This window comes from Falco cherrug, chromosome 10, assembly GCF_023634085.1.
Source record: "Falco cherrug isolate bFalChe1 chromosome 10, bFalChe1.pri, whole genome shotgun sequence".
Classification (NCBI taxonomy): domain Eukaryota; kingdom Metazoa; phylum Chordata; class Aves; order Falconiformes; family Falconidae; genus Falco; species Falco cherrug.
Genome location: NC_073706.1, coordinates 30,702,347 through 30,716,496, shown reverse-complemented (window position 1 = coordinate 30,716,496; position 14,150 = coordinate 30,702,347). Strand labels below are relative to the sequence as shown.

The 14,150-nt window shown below is 46.8% G+C and overlaps 1 protein-coding gene across 1 annotated transcript in view; it reads left to right on the top strand.

The window, feature by feature from the left end:
• TUB (TUB bipartite transcription factor) overlaps positions 1–5,881 on the top strand; it is a 167,061-nt gene extending 161,180 nt beyond the window's left edge. The window contains exon 14 of the mRNA XM_055722002.1: positions 2,957–5,881. Within this exon, the coding sequence (XP_055577977.1) occupies positions 2,957–2,958 (2 nt within the window). The 3' untranslated portion in view covers positions 2,959–5,881. The remainder of the gene's footprint in view (positions 1–2,956) is intronic.
• Positions 5,882–14,150: the final 8,269 nt, after the last annotated feature.

Genomic DNA, 14,150 nt, shown 5'->3' with positions numbered 1-14,150 from the left:
TTTTGAAGTTTGAGCTCTCATTTAAGCAGTAAGCTCCTGATGCTGCAGCTGCAGCCGTGCAAGCACAATACAGTTTGGCCTATGCAGGCTGCCAGACTGGCTGCAGAAATCTGTCAGTGTGATCAGACGCAGTAAGTGATGGGAATTCCAAAGTCCTAGTAAGAGTACACTTCCCAGCTCTCTTAGGCAATCTTGAACATCACCTAAGGAATCATGTCCCTTTCCTATGTTGACTTGCCAAATAACAGCAGGAATATTTTCAGTCCCTTTGAAATTTTTTATTTTCTTTTAAAGGCTATGCTTATTGTCTCAGCAGGTGTGATTTTAGAGGACATTTAGTCTTGATGTCTTGGGAAGTTACGTCATGAGATTGCTCATTTTGCCAATCCAGAAAATCTTACAAGTAGACAAAACCTGAGTATGTTTTGTGAGTGGGCTCTGGGCACTGCTATGACATTCACTGTTCAAACACATTTGTGAGCTCCGGCACCGTGCAACAGGAGGTTTTCATTCCAGTCTGGGGACAGCAGAAGATAACCCAGTTACTGCCACCCTCTTCTTTTCCCTAGGGAGAATCTCCCATCCTCCCTGGCTAGATGCAGAACTATTGATCCTGATGTGTCTTTAACCATTATGGTATTTTTGAGCTATTTTAGAAAGGATTTCTAAAGACGTAGTTTCAGCTCAAAGAAAATAAGTCTTTGAAGGAGCTGTAGGTGTACCAAGTTGATTTGGTTGAGGGGCAGCTGCCTTTTCCAGCAATTTTCTTAGTTGAAAGTTATTAAGCAGTGCTTAATAGTCCTACTGGAAAAACGTAACGTAGCTATTAAAATGCACTTTCCTTGGGTTTTGCCTTATACTGGTTTGTTGTGCCCCACTACGTTTATTTCTGAAAGTCAGAAACTTCCAGTGCTAAACGCAAACAGAGCAGTGTTTTCTACTGAAGTCTCTGCCTCCTTTTCTGCTGCCTTGTATGTGGAGATCTGGTATTTGATACTAAAAATTGAAACTTCATCTAAGAAAAAAACCAGGATTTCGAGGCAGAATCATTATATTTTAGTGCTATGTACCTGGATTTACAGAGGGCTTTTTTCAGTTAGGACTCTTATTATTGGCAGAGTGTGTGCCGTGAAACATCCTAAATACCCTGTTGCATACTACATCTGTGACGTGGTGCGAGGACCTGGGCCAAAGATCCAGCCCTCTCTCACCAAAAAGGCACCACTTCCCTTTGGGAGGTCTTCCCCTTGATACTTCTATGCTTATTGCAGTATCTCCCAGCCGGGGTTCAGTCTGCGATTGGGTTAGTCAATACTTCAGCAAACACTTCGCAGACGCTACACGTCAGCCAGTAAAGCCTTACAGCAGCCCGGGGGCAGCAGGTAAGTATTACTGGCCTTTTAAAGGCAGTGCAGGTGCGATTGGCAGCTTATCAAAGCAAACAGACAAACAAAAGAGTTATTTTTAGAGCTGGCTCTAGAACTAAGTTCTTAGTCCCTAATCCTGTGCTGTAGCTATTGCCGTGGGTGACCAACTAGTAGACAGAGGGTCCCTCTTTGGAACTTCACTGTGAAGACTAAACTGTTTCACTTTATTTTGGAATACTGGAAAACCAAACCACATTACACAGAGTTCTCATCAGGCAATTGGAATTACGCTGAAATCATGTTTCAGGCATATTAATTTATGAGGATGGCCCAGAACAAACGTGAGGCTGCTGTGCAAGTGTCAGGAACTGAAAAGTAACTTAAATCAGGCCCACTGAGTTTCCCGAAGTTAAAAAAAAATAGGGGGGGGGGGCTGTATTTCATTCCTAACTGTATGTATTTGGAGATTCAGTGTTCTAGAATACCCTGAAGATACAGAAATGCTGTGTACTGTCAATTCTAACTTGTGATTTTATGTAGGGCTACAGCAGCGACGCTTACTCTTACAAGATTTGTAACAATGTCTTAAAAAGGTCTTAAAATATGTCTTAAAAACAATGTCTTAAAATACGGCTCTTTAACTAGGAAGGATTCCCAGGAGTTCCTGAATTCAGTGATGCTACGACAAGGTTTCTTGTTGTTTTTTTAAACAACTGATTTCAAAAGCACTGGTTATTCAGTCTTTTACATAGCACAAGCCCGTGAGGATGCATTCCTATTTGGTATCGCTTCAAATACTTTCTTGCAGGTGATAGATGCTTTTCGGCTTCTTAGTAACGTGTGTTACTATACTTCCCTTGTTCTAAGCCCTTTGATTTTTTATTTTTTTCCCCATCTACAACTCTCTTGTTTCAAACATGTACAGGTTTTTCCATATGGGGACACTCCAGAAGGCTAAGGCAGTGACACCTATAAAGTTAGCGTCTGTGAATTGGAGTGTGTTAAATCCCTGTGTATATGCTCTCATTTTGAAGTAGGGTGGCCTTTCAGTTCCAGTTGGGTAATCCTCACTGGGGTTATTTGTCACGTTGCGCAGTTCAAGGTTATTGGTGAATTCTGAAGTGCTGAATAGGTTACAGACCAAAATACTGGAGAACATATGTAAAGGGCCTCATCCTTCCGCGTTCTCCAGCGTGGCAATTCTGGCTTACAGTACAGCACTTTGAACAGCTGGCTCCTTGAATGGTACTCGCACAGCTCAGCACCTACACGCTAAGGGCTGTGTTCCGAAGTCCTCTTTTTCTGCTGCAGGGGGTTTGCAGCACTCTCTGACTTACTGCCACCTGTATGAATTTAAGCTCTGTGACCACAGTGTGCTTCCTTCTTTGGATTTTGTGAATGCCAGGGATCTGGGGACTGTATGCTGAAAGCAAGTGCTTCACTAGTATAGCAGAGTTTGACACTCGGAGTGTGGTATAAATGCTGCCAGTATAACTAGGTTTATTTGCCCACCAGATATATGCTTGTTTCTCAGAAAATAATCTTCTTTTCTCTTTTTCTTCTTCATTTATATCTGCCTGGATCTGGAGGATGAGAGCCTCTTTTAGCACTCATGCAAGCAGCCACCATGTAGAAAAACACACACAACAGGTTTATTACGGACGGGTTTATCACTAAGAATGCAACCATTTACGTGCTTACTGTCATCCTGCTGTGTACAGTGCGTGTTTTTCACCGTGTGCTGTTTCCCACCCTGTGTGCTTGTCACCAGTCACAGGACATGGCTGCAAAGGCGTGCGTGGAAGCTTAGCAAAGAAACTGCAGAACCAAAGCCATTAAGATACAGCTCTCCTAATACCGAAGAAAGAGCTCCTCCTGAAGGCAAAAACCAGGACCTGTGGCTCTTTTAAGTTATCTGACCTTTCCATGTGTTTGCATTGCATATAAGAAGATAACACTTTTTAAAATTGTACGTGCACTATATTGAGCCCTAAGCCCAGAAAAAGGAATACACAATCCAAGGAGTTCAGTTACAGAAAAGCAAACGAAAGTGCAACGACGTGGAGGAAGTCCAGCATGCGGGCAAGGCAGCAGTATGTGCTGGGGAACGACAGCAGGGTGATTTCTTGCCAGAGAATTGGCACGCTGCTTGGCATCGCTTAGAGTGAGTCATGGATTTCAGTGTTCAGTGGCAGACTATGATGGTCACTGCTTACGTTGCATTACATTGGTAAGAACTCTGCCCACACCGTTTGTTTCTCTCCCAAACAGCTCGACTGACGTGCAGATCTCTTCATGATGACATTTTCACCCATTTATGTCTGTTTCAGGCCTAATCCAAAGCCTGCTGGTGTGACTGAACGTTTCTTTCTAACTTCTGTTTGTCTCCATGACACGCTTGTGCATCCCTACGAGAATCCTAATGCCATCTTGCCTGTCTTTGTTTAAACGTGGGCTTATCTGGATCTCAAAAATTGGGCATTACTGTCATGAATGCTTCAGAAAACTGGGTTTGGAAGGAAGGCCAAACTTTGTGCTTACGTACAACCCGTGAAGCCACCTCTTGAATCTTCAGATTCAAAGAGGAATCTAAAATGTCTGTGTGTGAAGAAGCTGACCTTTTCTATTAAATGTGCCATCATGTTCTATGATGTCATTACTGTAACTAAACAGAGCATTTAGAAAAACAAAACACTGCTAACAGTTGCCCACGTTTTAAAGGATAAAACTGGATAACTGGCCCTGCCCAAGATTAGCAAATCCCACAGGGTGTTTCCCTAAGAGACAAACCTCTTACAGTGTTTGACTGTAAAACATGCAGGAAAGATGACAAATCTTGGAGCTTTGTTAATTTTGTTAGTATCTTAAAAATTCCTTTCTTGGGATTGAAACTAACAGTTCATTTCAAATAAAAAATCCTGCACTTGGTGACATGAAAATAAGGTCAACTGGCAGTTATATCGAGCGGACATACACACCTGCCCAGTACGGCAGGATTCTCGGTATTAGGGGTGGGTTTAATTTACAACTTTCTCAACATTTTCCAATGTTAGATGTGCAAACATCTGTGCTGTGCATACACATATATACATACATACATATATAGTCAAGAAATTTCCTTTGGTGGTATCGGAATTACTCAGTTGTCTTTCCTACTGTTCAAACTGACAGCATAAACCATGATACTGTCTTGGCATTCATTACTGCAAAATATTTCTAAAACTAGTCTTCTATTTGAAACTTCTTTTAAAATACTTTTGAACAAGTGAAATCCTTCTGTGGAAAAGATTTTTTTTTAAAAAATACCTCTCTAATGGTCTCTGTGTAAGTGTCTGTATCTATTACTGATAGCCTGACCGCTTTTCCTTTCTCTTTTGAGCTGACTTCCCAGTGGGATTGATCCATGCAGTGAGTCAGCCTGTACCCCATCGTTACAAGGCTTTTGCCTTTCCCTTTTTGAATAATTTCTTACACTCAGGAGTAGGGGAACACAGGAAAAATTACCTGTGGAGGATGTTTTGTAATTTGACACACCTTTAGAAGTATCTCAGAAAGGAAATAATGTTGAGGTGGTTTATTTCTGGGAGCTCCCAGTAGATGCCGAACTGTTTCTTATTTCCCAATGCTGTCTTCATCCAACTAATGAGAGTCTGAAAGATCCAGTGCTTGGAAACAGCTGCAGAAATGCCCATTTTGGAATGTGTTGGGACTATATCTGCCTGTAAAGAGAAATACACCTTTGTTTCTGACTTGTTTATTTAAACTTTGAGAAGTAGAATATGTAAGTGCTACATGAATGTTTCTGTCCCCAGAAGGAATGGGCAGTTTTGTTAGGATTTATTTAATTTTTTCATCTTTCTACATTTCTTAAATAAACCAGTGATACACAGTAGAACTTGAGTATGTAACGGTATAGGTTTCTTTACATTATATGGGGTTTAAAGAGTGGGAAATATCAAAACTGACAAAAAAAAGAGTCTTAATTGTGAGAACCAATAATTTAACCAGTCTTTTTTGTTCAGACTTCTATAGATTTTTAGATAAACCTGCAAGAATGCGCTTTTTACAAAGTAAATTTTTTTAAGAAACTCTTTGGTATTCTGGAGTAAATGTGTTTGTTTACCATTACGTACGACGACTGACTTTTGTGTTTTCATGTAATTTACCTTGCCTATTTCATATTTGTCAATACAGAACGCTGAGCGGAAATATTAAACTTCATTTGTTTGAAACAATGCTGTCTTTCCCTAGCCAAGGTCAGAAACACCTTGATAAATTACCTACACAGAGTTATGGAGGTTATTTCACGTAAGGAGTTTCCAGTGCTGTTTAAACTGTATTTTTACCTTCAACACCAATATGAATTCAGAACAAAACACAGAACCGTATGCGCTATGCTATCAGTCCCGACTTTCCCAGGTGCATCATCCTTCTCAGCCTGTAAGTTTGCTCAGACTGTGAGCCCAGAGACTTGAAATTGGTACACACTGTAGAAATACTCCTCTTACCCATCTTCATGAAGAGGACAGTGAGATTCCAAATGGATGCGGCCGCGCAGAGGCCCACTTGCGTGCTGCCTTAGGTCCCCCCCGCCCGATGATCGCATCCTGTTCCTGCTACCTCAGTGCTGTTTGCTGTGGGGTAAGCCGACTCCTTCCAGGTGTAGCTGGTTTTAAGGACAGACAACTAATTAAGGACTGAATTTTCGGCCCGCTCATTTCTACCAAAATTAGTCTGGAAAATGGTCAGAAAAACCCGGGATGCAGTTCAGTAAGGACAAGAGCAAAAAAACTATGCTTAGGCAGGAATGATCAACTGCACAATTACTAAAACGCCCAAGCTTCAAACATGTAAAAAGCTACTGGAAAGCAGAAGAGAAGCATCTGTCCTCCATAGCGCCGACTGACAGAACTAATTCAAAGCACGGTCAGATTAAACATCAGAAAAATTTCTGACTACAAGCTTAGTGAACCTTGGCACAAACCTTTTTATCTGTGAAACTGTCAGTATCGGGAGGCTCACAGTTTCCTCTGTCAGGAGCAACACAGGTTTGGGTAATCTTGCATTTTGACAGGTGATGGATCACAGCAGTAGTTACAGCAGAGGAGAAGCTGTCTCTGGGCACTGCCTAAGCTGTCCTGGGAAGTTAACTGAGAAAAATGAACATAGTGTCAGGTGTCTATTTGCTCTCCAGGAATCTCTGTCCCCCCTGAAAAATGGTGAAGCTCCAAAGATGAGAAAAATCACTTGACTAGACCAGCCTTTCCAGCTGCATTTGTACACAGGAGCTCAGTCTGTCTGAGCTGATGTTGCATTCATTTGCTTTGAAATACGTGGTAGGTATATAACCACTGAAAAACAGGGAATTTTGTAACCCTTAACCAGGGCTCTCGTCCAGTATACATGAGGTTGGAAACAGCATTTTTACTGGGATGTGCAAGTAAAAATAATTTAAATAGAGGACTAGTGCACTAGATTGTTCTGTGACCTCAAAGTTAATTGTAATTTTCTTAGCTGGAAAAGGAAAGAATCCAACATACGAACATAAATCACTAATGCAGTGAGTTAGGTCATAAACATCATACAGGTTTATGTTTTCCAAATACTGTTCGATAACTAGTCATCTTTACAGTATTTTTGGGACCAGCACTGATCTTATATTTGTACTTTTTTTCTGATCCCATGGAATACCTGAAATGATCTGTAACTATTAACAAATATCCAGGAAGAATTACGCACTTTTTAAAAAAATCTAGTTTTATCAAAATATTTAGTTTAAACAACACGTGCTGTTTTCTTCTAGCTTTAATAAAAAGTATAGCCATTTAATCTGCTAGGTGGGGAACACTGTAAGTAAAAGGGCATGTGGCTTTTAATAAGCCTGACTGCTTCCACTGGGTGTCCAGCTGAACTTCTACAATTTTTTTCCGAAGTCCTGGGTTTGCTGATGTTCTGACCTGTGATTTTGATTTACTTATTTAATGGTTCGAGAATCCTGATTTTTTGTCACGTAAGTTCTTCTTCCAATTATGAATGCTCTCTGCTGAAAGCAAACAATGAATAGTTAAGAATGCTGGCCGCACCTATGAGATGATCCTTTTCTAAAATGCTTACCTAAATAGACATCTCTGTTTTGGAGGGGAGAAAGCTGAAGCAAAGAGAGAAGAAGCAGTGCCATATGAACAGGAGGAACATAGTTCGAGAGCTGCTGGTAAGCTGCTGTACGAGGTGCGGCTGGCCCCGTTTAGAGCGCAGTTACTGGTACCTGGCGTGGGGCTGCCAGGGCAATGGAGACTTCAGGGCTGAGCTGTCAAGCCTCTGACGCTGCACAGCCAGCCTGCATGAGCATCGTTTCCTCCTGCTGGTGCTGCAAAGACATACAAAGCATGTTGTGCCACACGTATTAAAAGCAGCCCTAACAACTGGTCTCTGTGTTAGTAAAGGAAAACTTACTGGTTCTTAATTTTGGTTTGGGTTGGTTTTTTTTTTCACTAGTGCTGCGATAGGGTGTTTCTTGACTCACGTGCTTGGTGCGCCTGTGGGGACTGTGTTGGCTCACCAGACTAACTCACAGGACACAGGGGCTTGGAAAGAAATTCCAGACTCAACTGTCTGCCAAAAATGACCTTTCCGTAAGGTGGAAGACAGCAAGGTCAAAAACCAGACTGTACTATAGGAATTAAAACTTTGTTATTGGGAAGCTTAGTATGTTACACACAAACAAATTGCTCTACGTTTCTCTCACCGATACAAGGAGAATATAACTCGCCGTGCCAAGTGGAAGAGCTCCGAAGGACATACTGATGGACACCAGCGGACAGCCTGCTGGTTAGGCCACCCTCGGGATAACTGAGGTTGGCGGTCCTTGCTCCACACCACAGTGCGAGGATTCAGATGCCTCCCACTACTGCAGCGAGGGTCCCGTTAGTACGGCAGGCTGCCTTTAGCGAACCATGACATCCACGTGTGGCTCCATTTTCAGTCCTGTATCAAGGCCTGTACTCACTCAGTACAGGAACACCGACCACCAAAATGCCTACAGAAACGTTCACCTGCACCCCGTGTTTGCGAGTGTAAGAGTACAACGTGTGCACACAGTGACTCACTGGGTGTGCTCGTGAGCTGAGCTGGCCTCAGCAGCACGATTATTCGGGTGCCGTCTGTAGCAGTCAGCATCACATCTTGGAGTGTGGACTTCGTTATTCACTACATTTCAGATTCTTAATGTACAAAAGCAGCTGTTAAAAAATGCTACCTTGTACTTCACAAATAAAACCACTTTGTCATGCTTTTACAATGTCTTGCACAAATTTGCCCTTGCCCAAATGCAGATGAAAACAGTGAACCTTTTAAATTTCACGTACCTTTACAGGCAGCAGGAATTTGAAGTACACCATAAGCATGTATTTGTGTAGACAGGTAAAATTACGTGAGTTCCACATTTGTCAGCTGCAGCAGACTGAGGTGGCACCCTTGTTTCTCATGGCAGTGGGCTGGACTACTGCTGTGTCTGCAGCAGCCGTGCGGTGCAGGCAGCACAGGCTGCTGGCAAGTTACCAGGTAAAGGCTGTGCGCCTGGCAAGTCACGCAGCTGGATCAATCCAGCCAGCCAGCCTGTTTCTACAGAAGAACCGAAACTGTCCATTGTCCCATCCTTTGACTCACTCGTCTCTCCACTCGTGTGGCTTCGAGGAGTGTTTCAGCAGTGAGAGCATTGTTACAGGCACCGAGGGATGGACAGAAGACGGTACCTGCAGCAGAATGAATGCTGCTCTAAGGGCTGTCTTTGGTGTTAACACATTCCTCTCAATAAAACGCGGTACTCAGAAATGCTGTGTATCAGCTCCCAGGTGTGACAAAGGTGCAGTGGGGATTCCCAGTGAAGCAAACACTGGCCCTGCTCATAGCGAGGGGTCAAACTACTGACATGGTTAAAAGAGACAGACTGTTGAAACAGTCCAGAATGTGCTGAAGCAAAACCAAAACAAATGCTGGCTTACAAAAGGATGCAAAAATAAATAAACTCCTAATAAAACAAAGTATTCAATGTGTTTCCTCTTATTTTCTCTCTTCCTGTACTATGAATTAATTTTGGCATTATTTGTAACTAGCATAAGCAAGTTACAATAAGGCTACAGTTATAACCTGAAAAAACAACCAGGCAAAACAAAATACGAGATCGTTCCAAGCAGACACTCACTGAGCAACAATCCCAACTGGTGTATCTAGGGCAAGATGCTCTTTTTTTCCCCCAAATACACTCGGGATACACCCTGATGATCTCGGAATACAGCCGGCCCGTAGTGGTTACACATACATGTTGTTAAACAGAAGATATGTAATCAAACGAGCTGTTCAAAACAGTTCTAGTACTTCTCAAGTTCCAGGACTAATCAATTGTTCAGGTGAGAAGGGGCATTTAAAGGTCACCTAGTCCAACCCCCCTGCCGGGAGTAGGGACATCCTCACCACAGTGGAGCAGAGGGGCAGATGCCCCTCTCCTGACCTGCTGGCCACGCTTCTTTGGATGCAGCCCAGGATACAGTTGGCTTTCTGTGCTGCGAGGGCACACTGCCAGCTCAGGTCCAGCTTTTCTCAACCCCTTCACCCCCCAGCCTGTCTCGATACACCTGACCCAGCTGCGGGATCTTGCACTTGGCCCTGTTAAACCTCATGAGGTTCCCATGGGCCCACTTCTCCAGCTTGTCCAGGTCCCTCTGAATGGCGTCCCATCCCTCGGGTGTGCCAGCCGCACCACTCAGCTTGGCATCATCTGCAAATCCGCTGAGGGTGCATTCGATCCCACTGTCTACACAGTACTGGTCCCAGTATGGACCCCTGAGGGACACCACTCGTCACTGATCTCCAGCCAGATATTGAGCTGTTAACAAGTGCACTCTGGACGTGACCATCCAGGCACTGCCTCATCCACCCAGCAGTCCATCCATCAAATCCCTATCTGTCCGATTTGGAGAGAAGGAAGTTGTGGGGGACTGTGCCAAAGGCCTTACCGAAATCCAGACAGACGCCACCTGTAGCTCCTCCCTTGTGCAGAGATGTAGTCACCCCCCTGTAGAAGGCCCCTGGGTTGGTCAGGCAACACTTGCCCTCGGTGAAGCTGTGCCGGCTGTCTTGAATCACCTCCCTGTCCTCCATGGCCCATAGAACAGAACAGAACAGATCTCAATTGGAAAGGACCACTACGATCATTTAGTCCAACTGCCTGCTGAATTCAGAGCTGACCAAGTTAAGCATGGTATTAAGGGCATTGCCCAAATTCCTCTTAAACGCTGACAGGCTTGGCGCATTGACCACCTCTCCAGGAAGCCTGTTCTGGTGTTTGACTACCCTCTCCACAGAGAAATGCTTCCTCGTATCCAGTCTAAACCTCCCCTGGAGCAGCTTTGAGCGATTCACACACATCCTGCCACTGGACACCAGCGAGAAGAGCTCAGCATGCCCATTTCCACCTCCCCTCCTCAGGAAGCTGTAGCGAGCAGTCAGGTCACCCCTCAGCCCCCTTTTCTCCAAACTAGACAAACCCAAAGTCCTTAGCTGCTCCTCACAGGACATGCTTTCCAGCCCCTTCACCAGCTGTGTTCCCCCCTCTGGGCGCATTCAAGGACCTTCACATCCTTCTTAAACTGTGGGGCCCAGAACTGCACAGCGCTCCAGGTGAGGCCGCCCCAGTGCCGAATACAGCAGGACAGTCGCTGCTCTTGATGCGATGCTGTGTTCGATGCCCCCCAGCATGGGGTTTGCCCTCCCGGCTGCCAGGGCACGCTGCTGACTGGTACTGAGCTGCTGCTGACCAGCACCCCGGGTCCCTTCCTGCAGGGCTGCTCCCCAGCGCTCCTCTCCCAGTTCGTACTTGTGCCCGGCGTCACTCTGTCCTAGGTGCAGAGTCTGCCATTTGGACTTGTTACATTTCATCCCATTAATCACTGCCCAATGCCCCCAGCTATCCAGCTCCCTCTGCAAGGCATCTTGTCCTCAGAAGTCAACAGCACCTCCCAGTTTGGCATTACCAGCAATCTTGCTCACGGTGCACTCAACTCCTGCACTCAGAGCACCGATAAATCTATTGAACAGGGCTGGGCACAGAACTGAACCCTGAGGAACACCGCCAGTGACTGGCTGCCACCCAGACGTAGCCCCATTCACTACAAGCCCTGGCGCCCTGCCCCTCAGCCAGTTCCTCACCCAGCACAACGTGAACCTGCTCATCCCACAGCTGGACAACTTGTCCAGAAGGATGCTGTGGTGGACAGTATAAAAAAAAAAATATTACTAAAATCCAGAAAAACTACACCCACTGCCTTCCCTTCATCCACTGGGTGGGTGACCTTATCACAGAAGGATATAAAACTCAAGAGGACCTTCCCTTTGTGAACCCATGTTCACCGTGCCTGATAATCGCATTATTCTTTAAATACCTTTCAATAGCACTCAGTATAATCTTCTCGACGATTTTTCAGTTTTCTAGGAACTAAGGTTAGACTAGCAGGTCTGTAGCTCCCTGGGTCTTCCCTCATGCGCTTTTTGTAGACTGGAATAACACTGGCCAGCTTCCAGCCAGCCGGGACCTCCCCAGCCTCCCAAGACCTTTGGCAGAAGACCGAAAGGGATCCTGCCGTAATATCCACTAGCTCCGTCAGCACTCTGGGATGAATCCCAGCAGGCCCCACGGGCTTGTGAACATTCAGCTGCTACAGCTGGTCCCCTACAACTCCAGTGTCTGCAAACAAAAAGCCGCTGTTCCCTCAGTCACGGCCCTCCGACTCAGGTACCCGGCAGCCCAAGGTCTACCAATATTATTAAAGGCCGAGGCAAAAAACGCATTGAATGCCTCTGCTTCTCCTTCATCCCCATTAGTCAGATGACCATCTTCAACAAGTATAGGTCCAATGTTGTCTTTAGATCTCCCTCTTGCTATTAACGTACTTAACACTGGCACCCCCTCCCCATACTGATTACAGTTTAAAGGTCTCTCGATCAGCCCCACCAGTTTACGCCCAAAGACATGTTTTCCCTACAGGGACAGGTGGATCCCGTCAGGTCCCAGCATACCTTGTCTGTTGAAGGCTCTTCCATGGTTTCAAAACCAAGGTTTCAGTGCAGGCGTCAGTCCTGAAGCCAAATATTGATGTCCTGGGCTCACTCCTAGCTTACAGGAGGATCTGTTCATCACCTTCCAGGCACAGAGGTGAGGCTGACAGGCATCTTCCAACAGACCAGGTTGCTCCAAGCCCCATCCAGCTCGACCTTGAACACTCCCAGGGATGGCACATCCACAGCTTCTCTGGGCAGCCCGTGCCAGTGCCTCGCCACCCCAAGGAGCGGAGGGAGGCAGGTCCTGCAGCCTGCGCTCGTGTGCTGGGTGCCCCGACCCCTCGCCACCTCCAAGGCATCAGGGTCCTTCCTGGGCTGGGGAGACTGGGAGGGGACAGGGCAGGCCAGATGCAGTCACCAAAGTACTAAACAGGAGCAGGGGAAAGCATTTTTACTGCTGTTTTCTTGGTTTACTGGTGGTTTGGGATTTTTTTTTAAATAGGGGAGGGGATGAGAAGGAAGGGCTCACCCCACCGTGGCAATGAACACCGTGATGGCTGATGGCGGGAGATGGAAGGGGTGAGCTCGCAGGAGGCCGGTGCGGAGGCTGGGCCTCCCAGCTCACGGCAGCTGCGGCGGCTGGGCCGGGCGCTCCTGCGGCATCGCGGAGGGGAGCCCTGGCACGGCGCAGCGGTGCCCCGGGGAGCTGTGCTGGAGGGGGACCCACCTGCATCCGTGCTTGATCTGCGGGCAGAGTCACCCCCACGGGCTCCACACCATCACCCCATGGTCCACATGGCAGATGGTGCCCCCTGTCTGAGGCCTCCTCTTCCCCTGTGCTCCTGCGGCCACGTGTCCTCTCCCTCACACGCAGATGGGCAGCCACACACTGCTCTGGGACCTTGTGTTTCCAGGCATCCTTGGAACCTGAGGGCCTCGAAGCTCAGCAAATGGCGGGCCAGCTGCCAGGGTCCCCGTGTTTACAGAGCCCAGAGCGAACAGCAGCGAGGCGGCTTGTGACACCAGAAGGCCACTGCAATGGGGACGCGTGTGGTCCAATATGGCTGTTCTGGGCGTTGGGGTCCTGTGGCCTGAAAGACGGTCTCATGTCAGAAAAGGAGGGGGGTCGGGGAGCTGAGGGCTCCTTTCCTGGGGATCACTCCTCTGTGCTCTTCTGCTGCCCCTGGGCACAGGGTCTGCCCTCCGCCTCCCCTCGTGCGCCTGGGCTCCCCGGGACAAGATGGTGGCAGTGGTGTTCTAGGAGGGCCGGGGGTCCTCACTGACCCCCCCACTGACCTGGCTCCCAGGGGCTGGGAAGGGGAAAAGCACCCAGACACCCCACCGGTGCGAAAAGGAGGCATGGCCAGCTGCACAAGGTCTCCTAGCACTCCATAAAAAATTGCTCTTTCCAAGTGTTGCATGGGCCCTTCCCCATCCCGAGCGTGGGGAGGTGCCGTCCCCGCTGCACGGAGTCCCAGGGAGAGGGGAGGAGAGGGTCTGGCATCCTTCAGGCCGCTGTGCCGGCACAACAGGAGGCGTCGGAGGCCACCAAAGTAGGTTCTGGGGGCCTGGAAGATGCAGGGTTTCTTTTCAGTCAGAGGTTCACCCTCGCTCTCTTCCCTACTTTTAAGGACAGATCTTCTTGCTGCTTTTGAGTTTTTTAATCCCCAGGGATATCTTTAGTCTTCTTCTCTGACACAAAGTACGGTTCAGTTCCTGCACTCATCTGGG